Source organism: Paramisgurnus dabryanus, chromosome 2 (assembly GCF_030506205.2).
Source record: "Paramisgurnus dabryanus chromosome 2, PD_genome_1.1, whole genome shotgun sequence".
Classification (NCBI taxonomy): Eukaryota; Metazoa; Chordata; class Actinopteri; order Cypriniformes; family Cobitidae; genus Paramisgurnus; species Paramisgurnus dabryanus.
In genome coordinates, this window is record NC_133338.1 from 44459538 (window position 1) to 44485889 (window position 26352).

At 36.6% G+C, this 26352-nt stretch overlaps 1 protein-coding gene across 1 annotated transcript in view; it reads left to right on the plus strand.

The window, feature by feature from the left end:
- The window catches only part of pcxb (pyruvate carboxylase b), a 271734-nt gene that overhangs the window by 18194 nt on the left and 227188 nt on the right, over nucleotides 1–26352 (plus strand). Inside the window, exons 6-7 of the mRNA XM_065289014.2 lie at nucleotides 2384–2501; nucleotides 4097–4248. Of these exons, the coding sequence (XP_065145086.1) occupies nucleotides 2384–2501; nucleotides 4097–4248 (270 nt within the window). The remainder of the gene's footprint in view (nucleotides 1–2383; nucleotides 2502–4096; nucleotides 4249–26352) is intronic.

Consider the following 26352-nt stretch of genomic DNA (forward strand, 5'->3'; position numbering starts at 1 on the left):
TCCAGAAGTCTGGCACGGGCACACTTAGATTCATCAACATAAACAAATGTGTTTGGAGAGCATCCCAGTAACATTAGTGTTTCAGCTTTCCTTGACCACAGACAGGAATGTTAAAACATTGTGTCTTAAACAATGCATAATGCATTTACGCATTTGCAAACCGGTGTCACTTAAGATAGATATTGGCTATCACTGGCACCTCAGACTCATCCCTTAAATTAAGCATGTTGGAGCACAGATCAATTATCAAGCCCCACATTGCATACAAAATTCTCATGCTCAATCAGTGTAAAACCGTGTGGTTGTCTCTGCAAATTAAACCCAGTAGTCGAAAGTATTTCAACATAGAAAAATTGGCAGCAGAATCGTTAAGGAGTAGCCCACCTCTCCTCTTGACCCATTTTCCCCAGTTCCCCCTTGAGGGCTCAAAAGTAATTTTTCGCTAGATTCACACAATTCAGGAACAGCTTTCTCTCACCGGCTATCAGGCTGTTCAACAGCATCAGACATCATGACCTGCAGTGCCCTGCACACTTAGTCTGATAGCTGCAATGTACAAGGCCTGTCCACTAAACCTAATCCACCCTCTCAGTGGACTTCATGTCTTTTAATGGACTTCAGTTTCTGCTCATGTATATCCTGTACTGTTTTATTTTACTGCACGTGTGTAAAGACAGCATGTTTTATGACTGCTTATCTACAGTGTTACGGTACGATAGATGCTCGCCGCCCTCAGCTTGACATGTAGACATGCGTATGCAATGATAACTACACAGTGCAACACTTTATCACAATGGCTTGCAGCTGGCTATACTGTATATAGTCCATTTTCTGTATTTATTGCCACTTGTGGGTAGCGTTTTATATTTATTGCCAGTGTCCACCGGTGAAACAACAAGCTTTGTCTTATAAAGAGCGTTAAACGTCCTGCACCAAGGTTTCTTGATTTGGTTTCTTCTTGGTTTGGAGAGAAATGAAAATAAACAGACTTCGATCTTTGCAGGCCACATTTATTAACACACTAGACTAGAGACTCTTGTTTCAATGAAAATACAAATGCTTTTTTATTCTCTGCAGTTCTGGATTTCATTTTGGTGCAACAGACATTTACCCCAAAGACTATATGGCTTAAAGTGGTTGTAAAGTTTTACTTTGTTTTGGAGATAAAACTTGATATATTATAAAAAAACAAACTGTAATGATCAGAACACAGAACTTGTGTAGTAAGAAAAAATATACTTGGACTTGTGTAAGGATAAATCGCGACACACACTAATATACCTGATATCGATTAGGAATCGCAAAGACGATATTATGCGCAACACTCATCAAACATAATTATTATACATAATTTTTATTATAATGAAAATACCTGCTTATAGGCATTACTGGAGATGCGTGTGTAAATGGTACTTCTTCTGTGGTGCATATTGAGTTTCTGCACGAGAGCGCCCTCTGGCTTTTGGATGAAGCAGCATTTTACCCTAATTCATTGAGAAGCAACCCTACTAAAAACTGGAAACTTTGTCAACTTTGATATCATAGTAAAGGGACACTCCACTTTTTTTTAAATGCTAATTTTCCAGCTCTCCTAGCGTTAAACATTATAGTTTTACCATTTTGAAATCCATTCAGCTGATCTCTGGGTCTGGCGGTACCACGTTTTAGCATAGCTTAGCATAATCCATTGAATCTGATTAGACCATTTGCATCACACTAAAAAGTAACCAAAGAGTTTTGATATTTTTACTATTTAAAACTTGACTCTTCTGTAGTTACATTCTGTACTAAGATCGACAGAAAATTAAAAGTTGCAATTTTTAAGGCCGATATGGCTAGGAACTATACTCTCATTCTGGCGTAATAATCAAAGACTTTGCTGCTGTATAATGGCTGCAGCAGGCGCAATGATATCACGCAGCGCACAAAAATAGTCCCCTTGGTAACTTTCAATAGCTGGTGACAATTTTTTTTAGCACGATTCTAATGGTCTAATCACATTCAATGGATTATGCTAAGCTATGCTAAAAGTGGTAGCGCCAGACCCGGAGATCAGCTAAATGGATTCCGAAAAAAGTAAAACTCAAATGTTTAACTCTTGGGGAGCTGGAAAATGAGCCTATGTTCAATAAAAGTGGAGGGTCCCTTTAAGCCCGGAGTATAGTCTAGTTTTTTACGTGTACGCATGTGCGCACGTATTATTCTGATCAGAAAATTTGCCTCACATGCACAGTATATGGACACTCGCCTATGTGTAAAAACAGAACTATACTTAATTTTGCTTATTTTCTATAACTTATTTATTGTTTAATAATTGCTTTTATTAATAAATCTTTATTTATGATTATTAAAATACTAAACTGATTTTGTGATTGTTCGGTAGGAACTTGAAGAAAACTATCACAGAGCTTATTCAGAGGCTCTCGCCGCATTCGGCAACGGTGCACTGTTTGTGGAAAAGTTCATTGAGAAGCCACGGCACATTGAAGTGCAAATTCTTGGTGAGTATATTGACGCGTGTGTCGTTTTTGTATGTGTTTGTTTGAAAGAAACAAATAGAAGTTTCACTGTTAAGATAAATTGTCCTGATGTTACCAGGAAGTGTGTACACATTTGTTTACTATGTTTACCATCATCTATTAGCTTCTCTCTGGTGTATTTCAAGCATTATATCAGAGTATTTTGGCTCATTAGATGTGATTTGCTTGTCTGGAACAGAGCTCATAGTTGATAACATACAGCTGGAATTGAATTGGGCTTGTTAACAAAACGGCTTTGTTTGTGTCCAGGGAACACCATTTTCTCTCTCTCTCTCTCTCTCTCTCTCTCTCTCTCTCTCTCTCTCTCTCTCTCTCTCTCTCTCCCTCAACAACTTTTTGTCAATCTCCTCAGTGAATCGGAAATGTAATCCATGTAGACATGCTAACAAGATGATATATTATACACTGCAAATAACTTAATATAAAAGGAAAGTTTTAGTATTTTCACTAGAAAGAGACAAATGCCTTCCATTAGGTAGATTTTGTTTCTTGTTGTTATGCTTTAAAAGAAAATTGCTTTTGCCAAGCACTTAAATGTTATACATTCTAACTTGATTATTTACACAATGATAAGAAAATTGAGCTATTTATTCATATTATCGTTAATTATAGAAATTTGGGAAACTTTTAATTAAAGTTTGTATACTTCTTTAGTATACTTACTAATGTTTCCAAAATTGCATACTGTGACAGTACATAATGAATAAGATGAAGTACCTACTCATCAACCATTAAAACAGTACGTTCTATACAGTATGAATATGAAATTAAGACGTACATTTGCCATGTTGATACATAACATGACATACGTCGTCATAACAACAAGTGAGCTTTAACTTGGATGATGTTAAACAATCACAATTTAACCACAACTGCTGTTTTCCTTGTGTATTTACATTTGAATAGAGCAGCTTGCGTTACCGCTTTCTGACATTTTGAATACGACAACTGCTGTGTCCAAAATAGCTCCATATAGTGCACTATTTAAAATTTTGATTTGATCTGAAATTATAGAGGACGTTATCAAGTGCACTTATTAATCCAATAATGCACCACAATAATGAGTGTACACCCAATGTACACTCGACTAGCTGCTACCCCTTCACCGTGAGGTGCGTGCCAAATAAACTTGATGGCAAACAGATTGTTTCCGCTGTTTTCATTCACTCATTTAAGTGGACTATACTAGCAAATTAATGTAGGTTGTTGAGTGTATAAGGGGCTATTTCGGACACTGCCAACACCTCTCCTTCTTTTTCGTTGGGTGACTCTTACTGTATGTGATTTTAATTTCCACAAAAATCTTTCTTGAAGTTGTTGGTCATTTGGGTATTTTTTTACTGTGTTTTGAATACTATAAATTCGGACTACTCGTCTCGCCTACTGATTTATTCCTACTATATAGTATGGATGTACAGGTGATTTCGGATGCGGCACATCTGTGATTGTTTGTCCACCAAATATGATGCTATCAAGAAACAGGATGGGAAGTAATACTGGGGACACAAAACCTGAAATTATACCCATCTCTCAATATTCAATCTCTACTTTCTCAGGTGATAAATATGGAAATGTTATTCATCTGTATGAGAGGGATTGTTCCATCCAGAGAAGACATCAGAAAGTGGTTGAGATTGCACCTGCTGCCCAGCTAGATCCTCAACTTAGAGACAGACTCACCTCAGACTCTGTCAAACTGGCCAGACAGGTACGTACTATTTACACTTCACAACCTGTTAACACGCGCACACACACATGGACTTTTTTACTTAGCAACGTACTTATCTCAGAGACTCCAGGTTATATACTTTGGCTTACTTCATTATGCCTGTTTGAGAAATCTGAATGATTAATATATGCTGTTGCTCAGTACTGCATTAAGAAACATTTAAGCCCAGAGAAGGAACATGACAGGTACAGTACTGTGGAAAAGTCTTAGGGAAGCATGCCACAATTATATTTGTTGTTTTTTGCAATGGTATATTGATTATATATAATTATATTAGCACACAAATGTCTATGCAGAATTAAAAAACAAAATAAAATCTGAAAAAGTGGCAATTGTTAAGTGTGATCTACTCTTACTCTTGAGCAATAGCTGGAACCTGCAGGCACTCTTAAACCTAAATAAAATGAAACCCTTATTTCTAAATTTAATCTCATGACTTCAGGACTTCAGTATCCTCAAGAGTTTGAAGATGTGCTTAATGCCAAGGGAGGTCAAACTAAATGCTGACGTAATAAAGAGACTGAAAAATAAGAAAGAAGGATCATGAAAACTACTTAAAGCAACACTATGTAGTTTCCATGTAAAAATGACTTACAGCTCCCCCATGTGGTTGAAAAGCGCAACAGTGCCTGGTATCAGACACTCTTCTGCAGGCAGGGGGAGGGGCGGCGCTGTATTTCCTACCCTCCACCGCCACTTTCAGAGTGTGCTTGTAGCAGCTAGGAGGCTGCTCAGGTTGCAGCAACAGTACAATTTGTCCAGTTAAAAGTTGTTCTATCACTGAAATAATTTTAGAGACATTATTTAAAGGTACAAAAACTACATAGTGTTGCTTTAAATAGTAAAACTGGTGGTAGCCTAAGACTTTTGCACAGTAGGCTACTGTTTATATATGATAAGTGTCACAACTAGATTGCAGACACAGTCAGGTGGTAAGGTGGCCTTATTTATAAAGGACATTTAAGTAGTTCATAAAAACATTCCTTACAAAAAACAATACAAGTGTGCATTTTAAGACAAAACAATGGCACTGATATACATGTAAGTGCAAGATGTTTTTAAATTAAGGCTGCTCAAACATGCATTTTAGTCTGAGACTAGGATAAGCCCTATCCGAGAAACCGCCCTATTATATATCTTTCTTGACTTATTCTTTCCCATGCTCTTACATTGGCTGTTTTTTCAAATAATATCAAATACAACACCAAACAGAAATCAGTATATGCCATACCTGTCAACATTTGGTTTTCAAAGAGATCTCTGAATGGGAGGATTGTGGCAGTGTTGCAAAGAGTGACAGTCTGTATTCATTTTTATAGCACTACACTTATATCATTATAGTACGTATAATAATTATATCATTACAATAAGTATATATAGCATATATGTAAATCACCGACTAAGAACATAAGGATTAATTATTTGAGAAAAACCATTCGATATTTTCAGCAACCTCCCAATGCCTCCTTATATGTTTCACTTTAGGAAACCCTAACCAGCGACCTACAGTAATACAGACAATTTAATATAGCCTAACTCTTATATGTATTACAATTTTATAAAAAATAAAACATGTAAACACTGGTAATTCTCATTAAGTATCAACATTCATGGCTAAATAGTGATATTGCTAGCTATTAATAGGCTGCCTCCAGTTGCCAACTCTCAAAATAATGTAACAATGATGTAACACAACCAGAAACAACTGTTCAGTCTTACTTGTGGAAGGTAATTCCCGAGACTCTTTTGGAGGTGTCTGAATGTTTGTACACCTCCAAACTGCACACGACGGAGCCACCGAGGCATTTACCTCCAGTTGTTATGAGATTAACGAAAAAGTTGCCACCACTAATATGGCACTTTTGACCCACAATCCAGCAGCAAATGCTCGTTATTCAACTTCCCCGTCTACCTGCGCATATATCAACAGCGTAACCGAGTTGTAGGTTGCTAGGTTGCATTCAGAAATGGGTTCAAATTTGTATGATGTGTCTAATGTGTGAATAGGATTTGTTTCATACAAGATCTGGCAACTGGACAACCTTGGAATAATATAGTGATGTGATTATTCATATAACGAGGATTACGGGGGGTTTCCTGGAGAAATAACGAAACGGGAGGGCGGCGGGAGATCAACGGGAGTGTTGACAGGTATGCTAACAGAAACGATACTATTTTTATTAGATACAGATGTAGCAAGCATAGATGGGCTCATAAGTGCAACACAGTTTGGTCAGAAGTAGCCTTATTATACAATGAGAAGAAAAGTTTGTGGTATTTTGCTACTAGAGCTGAGCTTGTAGTGCTTAAGACACTGACTAGCAACGTAAGACCACATGACATTTGGGATGACAATGAGAAGATTGACATGACTAAGCATCATGTCAAAGTATATTGACTTGTTTACTCACGTTATGCTGGAGTTTGATGTCAGAAGATTCCCATAGAAAAAGTTGTTTGTCTGGAAAAGTGTATTTTTAGGGACTATTCTGGTTTGATATGTCAAAACACACACACACACACACACACACACACACACACACACACACACACGCACGCATGCACGCACGCACACACACACAGATATCTCTAGATATCTCCAGTGACCTTAGAGTTAGTGACAGAAGGATTATGGATTTGGAGAGACAGACTCGCAACCCACTGATTACAAGGTGTGTCTGTGCGCGTGTGTTTGCGCACCCACCACACACACCATTACCAATTCCCATCTGTTGATAAACCAGATGCTGTCAGTTTTGATAAGTCACTTGCCACAGTAAGAGTCAGATTTGTATGTATCATGCTTTGAAATGTTATTAGTGATGCTGGCAGGACCAGAGAAAAGGTGAAGGGAGATTCGGGAAGAGACCATGCAATCAAGAGAGAAAGCAAGGAATGACAGAAAAAGATGGAAAGACAGGATAAATCAATATTGGGCAGGTGCAGCAGACAGGATGGATTTATTGTTCTATATTTTTGGCTTGATGAAACCTGGCAAGAGGTTGCATGTCTGTAGTCCCTATCGCTTTCACATACAAATTGCAATACATTTACAACAGGTGGCAGTGTTTCGCTCTTCGCACTGAATTCAGACCTTTAGGTACTGTATGTGGTTATTTAAAAAAATAATAATACAGAATTCTTTCCACCTTAAATGCCCTTTTAATTACTTTAAATACTTGTGTTCTCTAAAGCAATTAGGACTTGACTGTTTTTGTATTTTATCGGTGTGAGGTAATAGGCCTGCATTAACCTCTGATTATTTCAATTTAGACAGGCTACTTTAATTGTGGTGATTGTGTCTACTGTTGTAGTATTATAAGCAGACTGTGCTTGCGTGAATGGGGTGTACTTAAACATGACTATAGATCACATTTTTGAAAGTATATTACACCCTTTGAGTATGCAGTGTGCTTTGGCATGTTTATTAGCCTGCTATTCAAATTGTTTAATGGGTACATAGACATGGATTTTTTTTAAAGCGTGGTACGTGATTTAGTCCAGGAACAATTTTTTGTTATGCTGGTTGAAAATATTTTCACACCAAGATAGCAATCAATAAGTAAAGTGGTCTAAATTGAAAGGATCTTTCGAAGGCGCAGGACCATAAATGTTTGCCCAATTGTGTTCACAGTTGTTTTTCAGTGGGTTAAATCAGTCAACTGTCCACTGGTCATTAGCTGTCAATGGTACCATGAGTTTGGTATGTGGGCTTGGATAATTGGGCTAGTTTTGGGATGGTTTTGTTATAAAGATATAGCAACCATGCGTGTTCCATTACACAATGCAGACCAACTGAGAATGGAAGTCAAACAGCAACTACCTTACATTCCTTATGATCCGCAAAACATTACATAAGGAAATGACATAAAAACAAAGACAGTCTAAGTAACAGCTGTAAAGAAATGCTTTAAAGCAGAGTTCATATTTTTATTAATCATGGTCATTGTCTTTTGGGACAGTGGGCTATTCACAATATATTTTTAATGACTTTTGGGTTATTTTTAGGGGTGTGACGAGATCTCGTGCCACAAGATCTTAAAATATTAAAATGTCAGTATTTTAAAGGTAAAAGCTGAGTTTGTGTTTGCATGATTTTTTATTATTCTGTCTTTTATTATGTATGCTTTTTTGTTTCGGGTTTAATATTCGTTATGGAAGTCTTATAAAGTGTGAGGCGCGTTGTGTTTGACCGTTAATCATTAACATGTGGAGAATCTGAGCAGTTTAAACACTTGCTTTGAGTTTACATGATTTAATGTCTGCATGTTCTTGCTTAAGAATTACAGTGACTGTATAATTTTTATTGTAAAGTAGTGGACAAATTTTAAAGATAACCTGGATTTAAATGTTGTTTGTCCAAAAGTAAGCACGTTCTCAATGTAAAATGAAAGTAAATTAACAATGACCAGGTCCTCTGCTGTTGGCGCCCCTTTGCAGACATTTGTTATAATACATAATATTGTTTTTTGTTTTGTCAAAAGATTATTTATGTATGTATTTAAGAAACATTTACGTGTGTTTGTGTGTTTTTATTCATTTATTTCTTTGTATTTTGATATATTTTTTATTATATATAAAAAAAATTTAAATATTGATTTTTCTTAAATGTACAAATGTATGTGTGTATTTATTTATACAATAATTACACACAGTACAAACACACATATATTATGCAAAAACAAACTTTATTATTAAAATTTATTTTTAATGCAATTAATTGTGATTCATCTTTTAACACTCCTAATTTTAATGTTTTTTGTTAAATAAAACGTGTTTATTTGGTTTTAATACTTTATTTAAACCAATTATTATTGCCTGATCATAATTATATATGTCATTTTAAAGGTTAGTGCTTAGGTCTAATTGTATTAACAAAAATATCAAATTACTTCACTATTAATAACCAAATTAATTGTTAGTGACAGTCCTTAGTAAAAACATTTTAAAATGATGTGATTTTCAGTTAAAAAAGCAGTGGTTTTCAAACTTTAGGATGCCAAGGAACCCCAAATTTAATGAACCTTTTGTAAGAGACCCCCTACCTAATAAATATATATATGTAAATGTAAATGATTCCAAAATGAATAGCAAGAAATGAGAGATAAACACCTGATAAATAATTTGTACAATTTTCTTTGGCTTTTGTCTCTGAAATTTTTTGGGGACCCCCTGAAGGCCCCCTGGGGGTCACCAGACCCCAGTTTGAAAACCCCTGGAATAAAGGATTATTTTACATTCATATATTAAGTGTAAAACTCATGAACCCCATCTCGTGTCTCGCCTCGTTTCGTGAAGTGTATGGCCACACCCCTAATCATTTTTGATTGTAGCGTCATTTGAGTATTTTTGAAAGGGAGCGTTGTTGCAAAATGGTTAATGATGGTTAAAATTATCGACCAACATGGTTTTTTAATAGCCAGTACATATATTTAAACATCAGCTGTTATACATTGTACTGTAATACAGTTTAGTAATAGCAAATGAGATCTATACAAAATTACTCAATTTGAAGCTCCTGTTCTTTCTGTGTTTTTGAAGCAGTGTGCAATATAACATGTGTTCATGTTTCATGTGTAAAAAAAAATGCTGTATTGTTGACACAATATACTTATCTGTATATCTGTATATATCAAAACGGGCTGTCCCTCCTTCAGAAATACGTAACGAGTTCTGATTGTGTAGTTTTTTTGTGTGTTGTGATTCGATAGCAGCTTAGCTTGCCGTTAGCTTAGCTGGCGACTGACGTATTCCTGTGGGCGGAGTTTAGTCAAAAAACTGTTCTAGTGATGTCATTAAAGCAGGAAGTAGAGGGCTGTAGTCCACACCGGCCGTTCGCTGTAGGGTTTGAAAGGGAAATTCTGTTAAAGAAAATATATCCCCTGCCAGTGAACTTTGAGCTTTATCTTTTTACAGGTATTATTTATGCTGTAATAGCAACATTACACACTAACTAGGGTTTAAAAATAGGATCAAAAAGAACGTGACCTTTAAATACCCTCTTACACAACATTTACATGCAGAGGAGAGCGCTTGAGCCAGTTCATAAGATTCACATGATGAAGCTTCTCTGCTTCTCTCTGGCATAGATGGCAAATCCTATAGATCAATTTTTCACTGGTACCGCTCTCCCATTAATTATGGACACTGCCAGGAAGCAATAGCGAAGCCCTGAGTCGTTTTATTGTAACACTGAGAAATTCTAGCATGTATTTCCTGAGCAGCAGCATTACCCTGTTGATCCGGCACCTTGTGTGCCATATACTGTAGGGTCGACGCTACATTGGCTTTTAACAGCCAGTACTGATGACTAAAGAGGAGGGTGGCAGATTGATAGCGGCATAATGAAAATAGATGCACAGCACACATTTAATGAAAGCAAATAGGACAAAATTTTATTGAAAATATTTTACACTATTTACTTTTTTTAAAAATGTGACAGTGGTGATGCAAAATTTTGGGAAAGGTGAATAAATATACTTTATACAAACCCTGAAATGGTGTTGTTGGTGCTCAACAACACCATTACAGTGTTTGTGTTGGACTGAACCCATCAGCAGGGCTTTTTGTTCTTCTGTACTGCATGGCATGAAGTGCTTGTCTCTATTGTGAGTATGCAGGGTGGTTTTGTTTATCTTTGGAAAGCTGTGCTTTCATACAGCTGAAACAAGTCTCGGGTCAGTACATGACATAAGCAGATCCTCTTCAGTCTACATTTACATTTATCAGACCTTAAGATCCCATGAAATTGAATCCATGGTGTTGTTAGCGCACTTCTCATATGAGCTATGTGAACATCATTCATGCAGTTTGTATTGTTCCAAGCTTCCCTTCTGGGATTTAAAGGATCTCTCTCTCCATGTATAATGGTTGCGCTCACATGAGCAGCTTCTGCTGGCTCTAATGCCTTGACAAAGTGTCCTAAAGGCTACAGACACTGTGTTCTTGACATGCCAGAAAATGGAAGTCTGACACCTTTTTTGTCACCTGGCATAAGGGTGAGATGTATTATTCGGCCTAAAATTCATTCTTACTCACCAGACTGTAATGACGGCCGTCCTTTCAATCTCACTGGTAACAAGGACTTCATTATTTCGGGTTGGGATTCTTCGTGTTGTTGCTGTCTGTGGTTATGAAATTCATCCATGTCCAGGAATGCCTTACAGTATGCATTACATTTAGATTTATGATTAAACCCATTCATTTTGCATTGGTAATGCACTGCTCTAACAACTAAGCTACAAAGGACAACGTGTAAGCAAAAACAGATTTGGTTCTTAAATTGAACTGACTGATTCATTGATCCAGTCACAGCAGATGATCCAGTTTGTCCTAATTCACAGCTGTGACTGGGAATGTAGCACATTTTCATGATATTTAAATGCTTTTGGTTATTTTAGAGCTTGACAGCCCTAGTCCTCATTCACTTTTAATTTATATGGCTAGAATATTCCTCCAGAGAAAAATCACCATTTGTGTTTAATGAGTGTAAAAATCATACAGATTTGGAATGGGTAAAATAAAGATTTGATCCTCTCAGCAGATCCTCTGAGGAAATTATTTATTTTGTTAGAGACGTTTACAGCAGTAATAACATTTTAAAAAGAAGAACGATGCGGAGTCTTGTAACATTTTTATGAAAGCAGTAACTAAATGAGATAGTAGTGAGAAGATCTTTTGGACAGAATGGAAGGATGGAATTATTAAGAGAAAAACTCTGGCAGAGATAGAAACAGTTTGTACTGTACTGTCAAAGACGTTCACTTGGTTACAAAATAATCCCTCACATTTTCTGACATAAATCCATCATGTGCACACACCGGCCCGGGGCTCCCAAAGTTTGCCATGTGGAGTTGTGCTCTGTTGTTGATGGGCAGAACTGTTGAATTGATTTATTACTTTTGGCTGAAGTTGTTGACATGGCTGAAATCTAACTGGCTACAGCCGGCTGGCAATCCAAGCACTTTAAAGGGCACAGTAAGTCATTTATAGTCTCTCTCGCAGTAGCTCTTTTTTCAATCTTCCTCAATTTCCAATAAATTTCCTATCCAACAGTATTTCAATCCTTTGTAGAAATTGATTGCGTTTTGAGATTCAGCCAGTGGTATTAGTATTTCTTTTGTGTTTGGATAAAAACCTTTTCTCTGTATCACTGTTTTCCTCACTCTTTCCATCTTTCTTTCATTTGCTTTTCCACTTTACCCTGAAACACTTCAGACCCCACACTAAACAAAACACTAAATGCACTTAACCTTTAATAAACACTGGAAACCAGGGGATAAACAGCAGAATAGCCGCCAGGTTGCCATTCTCAGCACTATGAATGGCTCTGTGTGTTTGGTTGATGTTGTATGTCTCATTTTTTATTTTATTTTATTTATCTGTCAGGGGTTTATACATTAGTAGCCGATGTGTTTCAAACAATTTTTTTGTATGAACTGGGAACCACTAAGAATATAAATTTGAGGCATGCACAGAGCTTTTGCCTACACTGTTAAAAAAAAAAAAAACATTGGAAATTACGTCACATTCAGTTAAGGTGGAGAGAAATTTAGTACCAATGTACCTTTTAGCCCTGATTTTTAATCGCCGACAGGTTTTGAGAAATCGCCGACAAATGCCCGAAATCACAGGCAAATCGATGCTCATGCACGCGAATGACAACCACACAGTGTGAATTATCAAAAAAGCATTCTGAGAGAATCGCTGATGAGTCGCCGACACCTGTGAGATATCTGGCATGCTAGATATCGTAACCTGTCAGCGATTCAAAATCATCCCGTGTGAAATGTGTTTTGACTAAAAATAACTTCGGCGATGACCTACAGCGAATGAGAGAACAACATACAGGACAGCTGGAAGTTCGGGGAGGAGTTTCTCCAAACATTTCCTCCTTCATAATCTTTAGTTCTTCTTCTTTCTGCTGCAAATGAGTGCACATCCAATTTGTATGGCAAGCTTCTTGCGGGCGTACCATTTTTAATAATAATTCCAGTCTCACGTCCGGTCTTGCATGCGTGAACTCGCGTTGTTTCCTTTGCGTCACTTCTTGCGTGCGTTTGGGTGGGAGACGTAGTTGTCGGCGATTCTTCCTACGGTAAAGTCATGCAGTGTGAAAACCCCTGTCGCCAATCCATCATGCAGTATGAAACAGCAGCTACTGAACGCTACCCCATATAATCACGCAGTGTGAAAACATCTGTGACCCGACTAGTTTGAAAATCATGCAGTCTGAACTCGGCATTAGAGGTACTAATATGAACTCCTTAGATGCACAGGTGTAATATTTGGAATGGTACCGTCCCAGTGACAGCTAGGGATCATTTTTTGAGCTTTTTCTGGACGCTAGGCCATGCCATGTCATGGGTTGGGTTCCCAGGGAATAAGCGTACCGTTAATACATAATGAATGAATGCCAAATGTAATGAACATTGGGATATTACAATCATTTTAATGTGCCTAAGTTTCAGGGTCATTATTCTTCTTAGTAGTATGTATGAAAGCTTTAAAACTGAGATATTTTAATATAAGCCTAGATTTAGTTTCAGAGTTGGCTAGCGTTCATTTTTGATTAGCAGACTTTGCAATAGAAATTATGTTTCTTTTAATTACCGGTATACAAAAAAGTCCCCATGAAATCAAAATTAACCTCTTTATTTTTAGTACTATGCTATATATATAATATACAAGGTTCCCACGGGTCCTTGAAAGTTTGTGAATCTGGGGGAAAATTCAAGGCCCTGGGAAGTTTTTGAAAATATACATACATAGATACAGGTCATTGAAAGTGCTTGAATTTATTTTATGCAAGAAGTTTTCTGGAAAAAAATCTATTATTCCCTGTTTAATGTATGATGATATCATCATATTTCTAGCCTTTAAAGCACAAGTGCTAAACTGTTCGCTTTAAATGCTTATGTCTTCTGTACGTGAATGTTGATTCATACCAAAATGCTTTTTTGCATAGCTGTGCTTGACACATAAAAACGTCTCGGGTTACGTATGTAACTGTTGTTCCCTGAGAAGGGAACGAGACGCTGTGTCTACCTTGACATACTTACTGCATCCCTGTAACGCTGTCTTTGGCAATATTTCAGATAGCGGTATACTTCCTGGTTCCCGCGTCACCCTGTCTTTGTTGTTAAGCCTCACCATTGGTTGAATTTAATATATACATTCAGACGCACTTACCCCTGGAGGCGTCCCCAAAGTGTCACCGCAGTGACGCAGCGTGAGTTCCCTCCAAAGGGACTTGTAACAATGTATCTTAAAAGGTAACACAATGTAACCCTTGCTCTCACTTGAAATGTGTCCCCACATTTAGTCCTTGAATTTGAGGGTATTGGATCTGGAAAGTCCTTAAAAGGTCCTTGAATTTGAAGTTAACTAAGGAGTGGGAACCCTCTATAAAGTACCGGTTTCAGTACCTAATCCTACTTAAGTGGGCCTTTAAGCCATTTTAGAATGTGTACAAAAGCATCTAGATATGTACTGCAGATTATAAAACGGCAGAAAATGCCAAGCTTTTTTATTTATATTTTTATCTATATTACCCGCAGCCGTTGCAGACATAGACAGAAGATTTCTAATTAAATTTGGGCCATTTGCATACATTTTGCAGAAACCGTGAGTTTAAAGCCTTGCTTATCTAATGTGTCATAATGATCACTGATTCTGCAAATGTGATCAAAAACATGTCCTCCCTCTCGTCTGCTCTATCATTCTCTCACTCCCCCTCTCTGATTTAAAATTCAAATGCCTAATGGACGACAATGAAAATGTAGCCAAAAGCCATTAACTCTGAGGTGATAACAAACCAAATTTCTGAATTAATCTTCAAAGAAAAATCTAACTGAAAAACCAGTTCATCATATACAGTACCACAAGTCTGAGATAAACCGATTCTGTCGTTCTCAGCACCCTACAGAGGACTAAAAAAATCTTTTTTCAGCATACGTACTGCAGTCCCTTTGCTTCCCCAAGGCTGTGTGAAGTGCTGCAAAGTGGCTGCTATACACATGACTGCCAAATCTTTGTAGAACAGACAAGCCCCTGGTGTTAGAAACTCTGGTCCGGCATTGGCCATGACCTAGGGCTCAAAGTTTGTAGTTGACCCACACTTTACCAAACACTTACTGGATCAACTTTTCCTTTCATTTCCATATTTTTTGAGTGGAATATGTTTGTGTGGCGTTCTACAAACAGACCCATGACAGGCTACTTACAAACATAGCACTATGAATAATCATAAACGAATGTAAACATTATACTTTTTGTGCAGTCTCTCAATGATAAGAAAAAAATATTTACACACGAATCACGTTATGGGAAACAATTAATTGCTTCACTGTATCTGTTTTTCATGCATGAAGGGTGACGGTTGCTCAGCATAAATTATTTCTCAGTTTTATGAGATATTATGGGCTGTAAATGCAGTTTTTCCGAAATACACACCAGATTGTATAGCCATATCTTGAAGTCCCAGTGAAATCAAAACAGACAATTATTTTTATAATTTTTTAGTGGAATATTGCAGCGTTCATAATATAAACACTGTATAAACATCTGATCTGTGTGGGTAATTGTTATTGTTTTTTTTAATTCATGTTCCCTCAAAAACTTAAAAAATTCAATTCAATTTTATTTATATAGCGCTTTTCACAAAAGTCAATTGTTTCAAAGCAGCTTTACATAAATAGAAGCAGTGAAAAGCACAGAAAAACGACAGATAGCACAACAAAATACATGATAGCATGAGCAGTTAAATTTGCTGCGGCTATGACTCAATATTATAAGTGCACGTATTACTAAAGCAACGTCTAGAAGAGGAAGCTAAGTAAAGCCCAAAAAGGCTGCCTCCCCGGGGTGAAAAACCCCCTAGAAGAAAAAACCCCCCCGGGCTTTTATCCGAGGAAAAATAAGTTCTAGGAGGGAAAAACCCTTGAATAAAAATAAAAATACAAACATTTTAGATTAAAATTTTTAAATATATTGTACTTCCGCCTTCTTGTAGGGATCCGATAATGTCAGCTAGGTGACTTAGCTGGAGCCCCTGTTAACTCCGCCCCTCCAAATGTCAGTCTTTTTGAGTTACATGCATAGACTGTAAGAAAAGTTGGACGATTGAAAACGTCCCAAGTTGGGCGCTGACATGTTACGCAAAAACGTCAGTTTGGAGCCTGGGCATGCTGAGAAGGAATCGTCCGTGGAGCCTGGAGGCAGAGCCGCGGTATCATACTTGCGAAACGTTCGAAAACGTTCCCAAACGTTCGCGCACCCAATTCAACCACATCCCTTGAACGTCTTATTTGACTGGCTTGCTATAATAAGCTTACTAATTATGTCGGTGTGAAATAACCCAGAAATTAATAGTTAGCTATATCTTCAATCTTCCCTCGAAGCTCCTAGAGTCTGCTCAGAGAAGCTGTCAATCATAATGACACGCCCCATTTCTATAGCATCAAATTACTAGCTAGAATTAAACTTATCACAAAAATGAACAATTGAACATAGATGTTGTGATAACAACGACCTTAAAGGACCAAAACCATCTCTCTGAAAATTTTATTGGAAGTGTAATTTATTTTGTATTTTGACCCGAGTCCCGTTTGTTTGCATGGAAAGGGTGGGGTTTATGTCTTGTACTGCATCCAGCCACCAATGGGCGATCAAAGAGCCAGAGGCTTCACTTTTCAGACTTTGAAAACAGACTTTAAAACACTACTCATCACACTTGCTAACTTGCCAAAAACCGGGCATCATAGAGTAACCAACTGAGGTTAAAAAACGAGCCAAGGGCATTTAGATGTGGTCAGTATGGACTTTCCAGATTACAGGGGAGTCGTACACTATGATACGTGTTATTAAATCGGCTCAAAATATCAAACATGTTTTGATATCCTCCAGCTGGATGGAATCACAGTCTGAAGAGATCTGAAGCTAAAAAGAGTCTGTGCCCATCATACACTGTGAAATCTGACGACTGCCAAATATCTGCAGACAGACGCAGACTTTCTGCAACTATTTGACTCTTCCAGACTGCAAATCAGGGAAAGTTTTTATGGTAGTGGTAGTGTATTCCAACCTTTATGTAAAGTATCTTATACACAGCTCACTGGATTGAAACCCTCCTCTCCTCTGTGTATCTCAACATTTTCATGTCTGAAAGGGTGCGTGAACATACAAACTTAAACAACAAATAAATCCCGTCTCTGAGCTCTGAAGCTGTTGTCTGTGTTACCTGATGTGAGCAGCATGCACAATCGCACATGTTCCCTGCAGGGATACGTACGCTCCAACTTTCACCCTCTTCTCTCGAACCATTTTAATTGAGCTGTTTATGCAAGAACCTTATGAGGGCTCTCATATTTAATGCATTGTACAGAAAGAATGAGAGATGTGATGAGGGATAGGCAGTCCTGCTGGTGTTAACAAGCTTCCCAACTGCACTTATCTACCGGTTCGTATTTTATATTCTGACTCTGAACGCCAATCTTAGGAAAGTCATCAGGGCTGTGTGCGTGCATGCATGTGTGTGCGCACTTGTTCAGAGGTTCATTTACCTTTTATCTTGCATACTGACTGGCTAGTGTGACTGGTTACCATAGTGACGTGAGTTCTGTAGTTGAGCTACAGTCATATTAAGATATCTAATAATTAAAGAGTAACGGATAACACTTATATAAGTAATGGTAACCACACAGTTGACAATACCCTTGAATTGATTAACAAATACTAATAGATGTCTATGGGTACCATCAAATGTGTGCTTATCTTTTATCAAAATATCTTCTTTTGTGATCAACAGAATGAGGAAACGCATACAGGTTTAAAACAACATGAGTAAATGATGATCTCTTTAACAAGAACAAACAATGAACAAGGTGACATTTTACAAGACGTTTTTATGTCAAATAAATCTTTGGTGTCCCCAGAGTACGCATGTGAAGTACAGTAGCTCAAAATACCATACAGATAATTTATTTTAACATGTTAAAATTGCCACTTTGTAGATGTGAGCAGAAATGTGCCATTTGGGTTTGTCCTTTAAAATGCAAATGAGTTGAACTCTGCACTAAATGACAGTGTCGTGGATGGATAGTCCAGATTAAGGGGCAGAATTATCCCCTTCTGACGTCACAAGGGGAGCCAAATTTCAATGACCTATTTTTTCACATGCTTGCAGAGAATGGTTTACCAAAACTAAGTTACTGGGTTGATCTTTTTAACATTTTTTTAGGTTGATATAAGCACTGGAGAGCCAATTATAGCACATTTTCATTATATGTCCCCTACAACACTGGCCTAGAGTGCCTTATTGCTTTTATAAAACGGTTACCACACAATACAAATATTAAAGCATAAAAATATACATCAACCCAGCTTTCATGAAGTAAAATCACAAAAGCCTATATTTTGCAAGAAAAACAAAACCGGTAACACTTTACAATACGGTTCATTAGTTAACATTAGTAAATGTATTACCTAACATGAACAAGCCATGAACAATACATTTGTTACAGTACTTGTTAATCTTTGTTAATGTTAATTTCGACAATTACTAATACTTTATTAAAATCTTGTTAACGTTAGTTAATGCACTGTGAACTAACATGATTAAACAATTAAAAGCTTATTTCTATTAACTAATATTAACAAAAATTAATAAATACTGTAACAAATGTATTGCTCATGGCTTGTTCATGTTGGGTAATACATTAACTAATGTTAACTAATGAACCTTATTGTAAAGTGTTCTCTGACCAAAAAGCAACAAAATGTTTAGCAAATGTTTATGTTAAGGGTGCTGCACGGTGAGTGTATTATTGTAATTAAAACACAACTTTTGACCAATCAAAAACTTGAATTGTTTAATCATATTAACTTTTAATATGAACTAATAATTATATAATTTTGTCTTGCAAAGAAACTGTGCAAATTTGTAAAGACACGAGCCTGCTAATAGAGTCTTATAGCAGGGATTGGTTTTTTAAGAAGATTACTGTTTTGTGTATAAATTGTTGTCCAGCTCGTTTTTGGTTTTCATTGTAGCATAGAGGCCATGATTAAATTCACAAAGGCTTTGTAGTCTTACTGAGTATTATGGGACATTTGCCATGGTATTTATTGTCTTGTCTGTGGGCCAGTTCAATGGATTCAGCAAAACTTTAGCCTAAAAGTGTTTGTAAGGCAGGGGAAGAAAAATGAGAGAACTAAAGATAGGACACAAAGGCACAAAATATAACAAAGACTGAAAAAGTAAAATATACAGTGACGGACAAAGATAAACAGTATGAAGGTGTACAGAAAAAGTCAAATTTACTGTAATTCTTCTGCTTTGTACTTGTATCATTACAGAAAAAGGGAGAGAGTATTTTTCTTCTATTAGGGTGATGGGCTGGATGAAAGGTAAGAATAGGGAATGGAGGGAGAAAGATGAGCCAGATCAATGAAAGGTAGATAGCTCGGTTTAATAAGCAATTGTGAGCTACCTATTATATTTTGTTTCATTGTCTGTGTTGCCATGGCAACTCTTGGCATCCCCCAAGATTCCTAAAGTGTTTTGGAACACAGCGATGATTTACTCACTCGCTCGGTTTATGAATTTGTGCACTGCTCCAGTAAGGGCAAAAACATTTCATTGGCTATATTGTGATCCTGTTTTTTTTTTATTGATAGGGCATAAGGTTATCAACACAAACGGCATGAGTTCGATCCTAGGATCATCACACTTAATAGCAAAAAATTTATAGATGGAACTAATTTGAATAAAAGCATATTTCAAAATGCATAAACACTTTTTTTTCTATTGTAAACATTTTTAATACAAAAATTATGCAAACTTTGTGCAAACTTACTCACATCTCTGTTTTTAAGATTGAGAATCGTAGCTTTTAGAAGCAGTCTGCCGTATTTTCCTCCCTCCTCCTTTCTTTGGCGTAATGCTGGTTGATTGGCAGGAATAGAAGACACCCAGGCCCCAGTGGTTTTCCCGATATCACATTTTTGCACACGGAGCGAGCAGTGCGCTTGCCGCCGCGCATGAAATGCACCGATTGCCTGAATGCCTCTCTCATGTATTCCAAACAGACATCCTGCCATCTGCTTTATTGTCTGAAACACTGTGATGTAAAATCTATAAAAAATAAATTAGATGGTCACAATATGGTTTTATTTCAAATGGTTTTGTTTATTATACAGTACGTCTGTGCACACAATGAATAGTTTCATTAGTTCGTAGCATAAAGCATTCTCTAGATGTAACTAGCAGTGAGGACTAGATTTCATGGATCTCGGCACATCTGGAGCTCTAACATATTGGCAGGAATGATGCAGCAATGAACCCATGACTTTATGTCCATCGTCCTCTATTAACGGACACTCTCTGTCTTCCTTGTCTTTCTCATTGCCTTGTTCTGGTCATTTCTATAGGTGACCGGTCACCATAGCAGCTGCTCCTGTCTCGAGAGCCGATTATAATCATGCATGCCACCAAAAATAGATAAAACACTGATTATACCACCACCTTCCACTTTACCATCTGCTGTTTCCTTATGTGCTTGTCTCTTGATATATTTAAAAGTTGATGTTAAAGAGAGATCATCAGAGGCATGTGATACAAAGGTCTATAGAGGGAACAAGGTTAAATGCGTAAGGAGGTACAATATAAGTGGCATTTGAGAAATGGAGGTCTCTCATTTTATCTACACGTTTATACACTGTAATCTGGTTACAATGACCAGTGTTACATTTTAAAACTGCAGAATGAGCCTTGACCTGTGTCCTGTCACCATTTTGATGATATGTGACCCTGCATTTGAAAACCAGGCTAAAGTCCAAAAATCTAATTAAAAAAAATCCAATCCAGAAAATGCTCTTCTTTAAAGGTGACATAGAATGATTGAACGGGGTATTTATCCTTGTTTTGTGATGTGACATGTAGACAAAAAATTTTTTGTATGTGTCTGTAATGCCTTAACAGCTTCCTAAAAACCTCTCTCAGATAGCTCTATTAGGGTGGGGGATTTTAAACAAGTGGTTTTGCACCTATTTGGCTCCCCCTACTGGTTTTAACTTGCAATCTCATTACTGATTGGCTGACTTTGCTGCCACTCAAAAATGTAGCCAATTATTTTAAAGCGGAGGGGCAGTTAGATGCATGTGATGTCATAAGCATCAGTTTTTCAGATTGGGCCATTTTATGGCTGACATTTCTAAAAGAGGAATTTCTATGAGGCTGAGATGTTTAGCATGTCTAGCACTTTTTGTATGTTCGTGAATGCGGGTAGACTACCATTATTCAACAAAGACAAGGTAAAAATGTTTAATTATATAACCATACAATATATTAAATGAAAGATCATACCCTTTGCTTTAAAAAAAACAAAAAAGTAATTCATTAGTTTTCTTTATATTACCCCTCAAATGTGCCTTTAAAAACACCAAATTTTGAGCAAAAAGCTGAGATAATTCCATTTTTGTAAAGGACCTTTGATAGAGATCAGATGCAGTGCGATCCTCAAAACTTAGACGGACTTACAGCTGTTTGCCCTAGGGCCATACCTCCGGGTTTTATAAGCTGCGGAAGTGCGCCACCTGGTGGATAATACCGATATTGGGGATTGACGAGATAACTCGTCAATGGCGCGGAAAGAGTTAATTTCACTATAATTTCAATCTTTGACACAACCTTACTCAGTCAATATTAAAGGCGGGGTGCATGATTTTTGAAAAATCGTCAGAGTATCAAAACACACTTGTAGCCATTAAGCAGTAAAGGGCGTGTCTACTAACCTACATCGTTGCCTGGGTTGCGTATGTTTGGGACAGGTCTATCAAAAGAAGGTCCAGATTCTATTGGGGTAGAAGCGTGTTTGTTTAGGTGATTTCAAATGTCAACATTGGCTTTCAGAGATCATGCACCTCGCCTTTAAAGATATCAAGGTTATATTTTCACAGAATTTTCTTTACCTTATATTGGATGACATAATGACCTAATCTGGGCTTTTACAGGCTGGGTCACATGTGTTTATATTTTCCTGTCTTTTGCAGCTTTATTGATTATTTTCAATTATTAAAGGGATAGTTCACTTTAAAATGAAAATTCTCTCATCATTTTCTCATCCTCATGTTGTTCTAAACCTATATGAATTTTTTTCTGATGAACAAAAAAGAAGATAGAAATGATGGGAAACACACAGCAGTTAGTGTCCATAGACTTCCATAGTAGGAATAAAAAAAGTATGATGGAATTTAATGGGTACCGTACACTTTGTGCTTATCATCATTTATCAAAATATTTTCTTCATCATTTATCACAATACTTTCAAAATATTTTTTTCCTATTATGGAAGTCAATGGTCACTTACTGCTGAGTGTTTACCATCATTTCTCAAAATATCTTCTTTTGTGTTCATCAGAAAAAAGAAATTCCTACAGGTTTAGAACAACATGAGGATGAGTAAAAAATGACAGAATTTTCATTTTAAAGTGAATTATCCCTTTAAGTTGCATATACAGTTTTCAGTTCACTTTTTAAAGACATTTTTATCAAACCATATTACAAACCCTGCTGAAAGAAGCTACCACTTAAACCAGATTTAACCAGCTTTGCGACCATATAAGTTCTTCCCAGCTTGGAATTGGATTGATAAAATGCTTAAGCTTGATTAAACCTCAGTCTAAGATGTTTTGCTGGCTTCAGCTGGTCTTTGACCGGTCGCCCAACTTGACCAAATTGATGTTCAGCTAGTCGGCCAGCTGGTGTCCCAGCTCGACCAGCTGAGAGTTGCCCTAAACCAGCAAAATACACCAGTCTAATGAGTTTGGCTGGGAGAGCAGCCAACCACCTTAGGCTAGATTTAGCTGTTTTTGTCAAATGGGTGAAGTGAACAAATCACGGGCAAATATAAGCAGTGACAGTAAGAATACACAATACCTATTATTTCCTAGTATATGTGTTTGTTAGCGTAGCTGTTTGTGGGTCAAAAGACAGTGTGGGGTCTTGAGGAGATTGAGCTTTGGCAGCTGTGTAGAAGAGGAAGAACTTCTTGATATAAACTCAAACAGGAATTGGCAGCCAGTGACAAGACATGAGCAAAGGTGTGACACCTGAGAACTTATAGAGATTAAAAATAACATAGAGGATGCATGTGTACCATTAAAGAGGGAACAGTCATGAGATGTCTTGTTTTCAGTGCTCATTATTTATGTTCCTGGATTGGTCGTCGTTTGGGTTTATTATACACATGCCTGGATCTGTATCTACACTATCAACACGTTGGAGCAATTATATAAAAATGCTGCTTTTAGCATATTTTTATAAAAATTGTAAAATTGATCAAGTACAAAATGCAGTATTAGGTTACAGAATTTATAAGTTTAAGCTGTCAGACTATGGATTCATATGAGAAAGAAGCTGGTGTGAGATAATTTCGTATCAAATTATTGCATGTCAGCTAGCCAGCAGCCACACAGACACCAGCCAACATGCAAAGTGTGAATCAGATCAATAACTGCCTTCCTGCGGTGTCCATTTGCACCATTCAGTAACTCTTTCTACAATGACTTTCAGGCTTGATAAATGACTTTGCGTATGCAGTTTAGTTTACATATTGAAAACTGACAAGTTTCGTACATCTGAAACTCAATCCTCAGGATACTACGCTAATAATTTCTCCCATATTATTTATACACAATGTTGTTGATTAATTGTTTCATTCATTCTTGTCTCTTTCTTTTTTCTGTTATTACCAGTGGTTGAACTGAACTCCGTCATCATGGTCATTTTAGTCAGTTAAGATTAGAAAAGATAAAATCCTCTTAGCATGATTGACGGGCTGTAGAGGGATGAATAAGAAGAGGAAGGGACTGAATGAATTTTGACACATCATTGTCACTGTAGTTTGTAGGTTAAAAAGGTCTAAAAAGAGTGACAGGTCTCAAAATGTGTTTTTCGCTCATAAATATTGTAAAACGTCATTGCAAGTTTACAAAACTAGGTCTCTAATGATATTTTTGTGTGTATTTGTGTGGGTGAGTGTCTGCATTTGGCAAGCTCATTGCAGTGTGGGATTAGTAGACAGCTCTGAATTGTGTGGAGAAATTGGATCAGATTACAGTGAATTTTGGCACTGGATTATCTTCAATCCCTTCTGTCTATGCAAGTAGCCTGAATGAGTGTTTATGAATGAGAGAAAGCAGAAAACAGAGAAATGAGTCGCAGGCTTTAGAAGAAACTGATTTGAGAATAATCACATTTTTGTCTTTACTTTTTTTATCACAAAGTGCTCAATTGGTAGGGCAAATCGATAGCAACACAAAAGTGATGGGTTTGATTCCCAGGGAACACAAATTGTGATTAAATATAAAAGCCTGAATGCACTGTAAGTAGCTTTATACTGTAAAAAAATATGCAGTATTTTTGTCAAATCAAAATATATTTTTGTTACTTTAAAGGGACACTCCACTTTTTTTGAAAATATTCTCATTTTGATTTATACAGTTTTGAAAACCATTTAGCTGATCTCCGGATCTGGCTGTACCACTTTTAGCATAGCTTAGCACAATCCATTGAATCTGATTAGATCATTAGCATCACGCTAAAAAATGACCAAAGAGTTTCGATATATTTCCTATTTAAAACGTATGTAGTTAAATCGTGTACTAAGACCAACGGAAAATTAAAAGTTACGAAATAACCGAAAATAGTCCCTTGCTAATAGGCGACTATTTTCGGCTGCTGTGTAATATCATTGCGCCTCCTGCAGCCACGTTACGGCAGCAAAGTACTTGATTATTACGCCAGAATGAGAGTATAGTCCTAGCCATATCTGCCTAGAAAACTTAATTTTCCGTCTGACTTAGTACACGATGTAACTACAGAAGACTCAAAAAAATACATAGTTTTAAAGTTTTAAATAGAAAATCGAAACTTTTTGGTTATGATATGCTAACGGCCTAATCTGATTCAATGGATTCTGCTAAGCTATGCTAAAAGTGGTAGTACCATTCCCGGAGATCTGGATTCCAAAACAGTAAAAATCAAATTAAACTCCAGGGAAGCTGGAAAATTTGCATATTTTCAAAAAAGTGGAGTGTCACTTTAAATTAAAGAAAAAATTAGCTCAACTTTCAACTTTATTTTATAAATTATGTCAACTTTTCACAAGCCAAAACTTAAAATAGTAGGTTGAATTGATTCGCATTTTCTGCAAAACGCATCTTTGGAAATGTAATTTTTAAGGCTGTATTTGGCTCTTCTGGTGTATTAGTCTGTATCTGGTTCACCGCTTTTGCTCCATGGGTTGTTTTTATGTTAGGTGTCGATACAAGGAGCCGGTAGCATAAACATACAGTGAAAAAATTTCCTTGTTGCACTTCAATTTTTTAAGTTTAATCAACTTGAATTTACAATTAATTTCAACTTTCTTGACTACTGAAGAGTTGCTTAAGTTATTTCAACTTTATTTTTATAATTTATAACACTACACTGCAAAAAATGATTTTCAAGAAAAAAAATTCTTAGTATTTTCTTGTTTTCAGTAAAGATATCAAACAATTCTTAAATTAAGATGCTTTGTCTTCATGAGCAAAACGACCAAAGAAAATAAGTCTAGTTTTTGGCCAAAAATATCAGATTTAAGTGATTTTGTGCATAAAACAAGCTAAAAAATCTGAATTTTTCTTGAATTTAGTGTTTTTTTGCTTGTTTTATGCACAAAATCACTTAAATTTGATATGTTTTGTCTCAAAACTAGACTTATTTTTTTGGGTCGTTTTGCTTATCAAGTAAAAGCATCTTAATTTAAGAATTTTTAGATATTTTTACTGAAAACAAGACAAAAATACTAAGAATTTTTTTCTTAAAAATCATCTTTTGCAGTGTTGTCTGACCAACCTGCCAGTTAGGCCTAATTTGCCTTTACAGATTGAAATGAAACTAGTCTACATGATGACTAACTTGTAAGACTAGTCTAAACAGTTCATGCACCGGCCAGAGTAGTCCAATTGATCTCCTGGCTTTTCCGAGAAGCTTCTTTATTTCTTTCTACCGGCGTCATGCTGTTCAGCAGAATTAGTCAA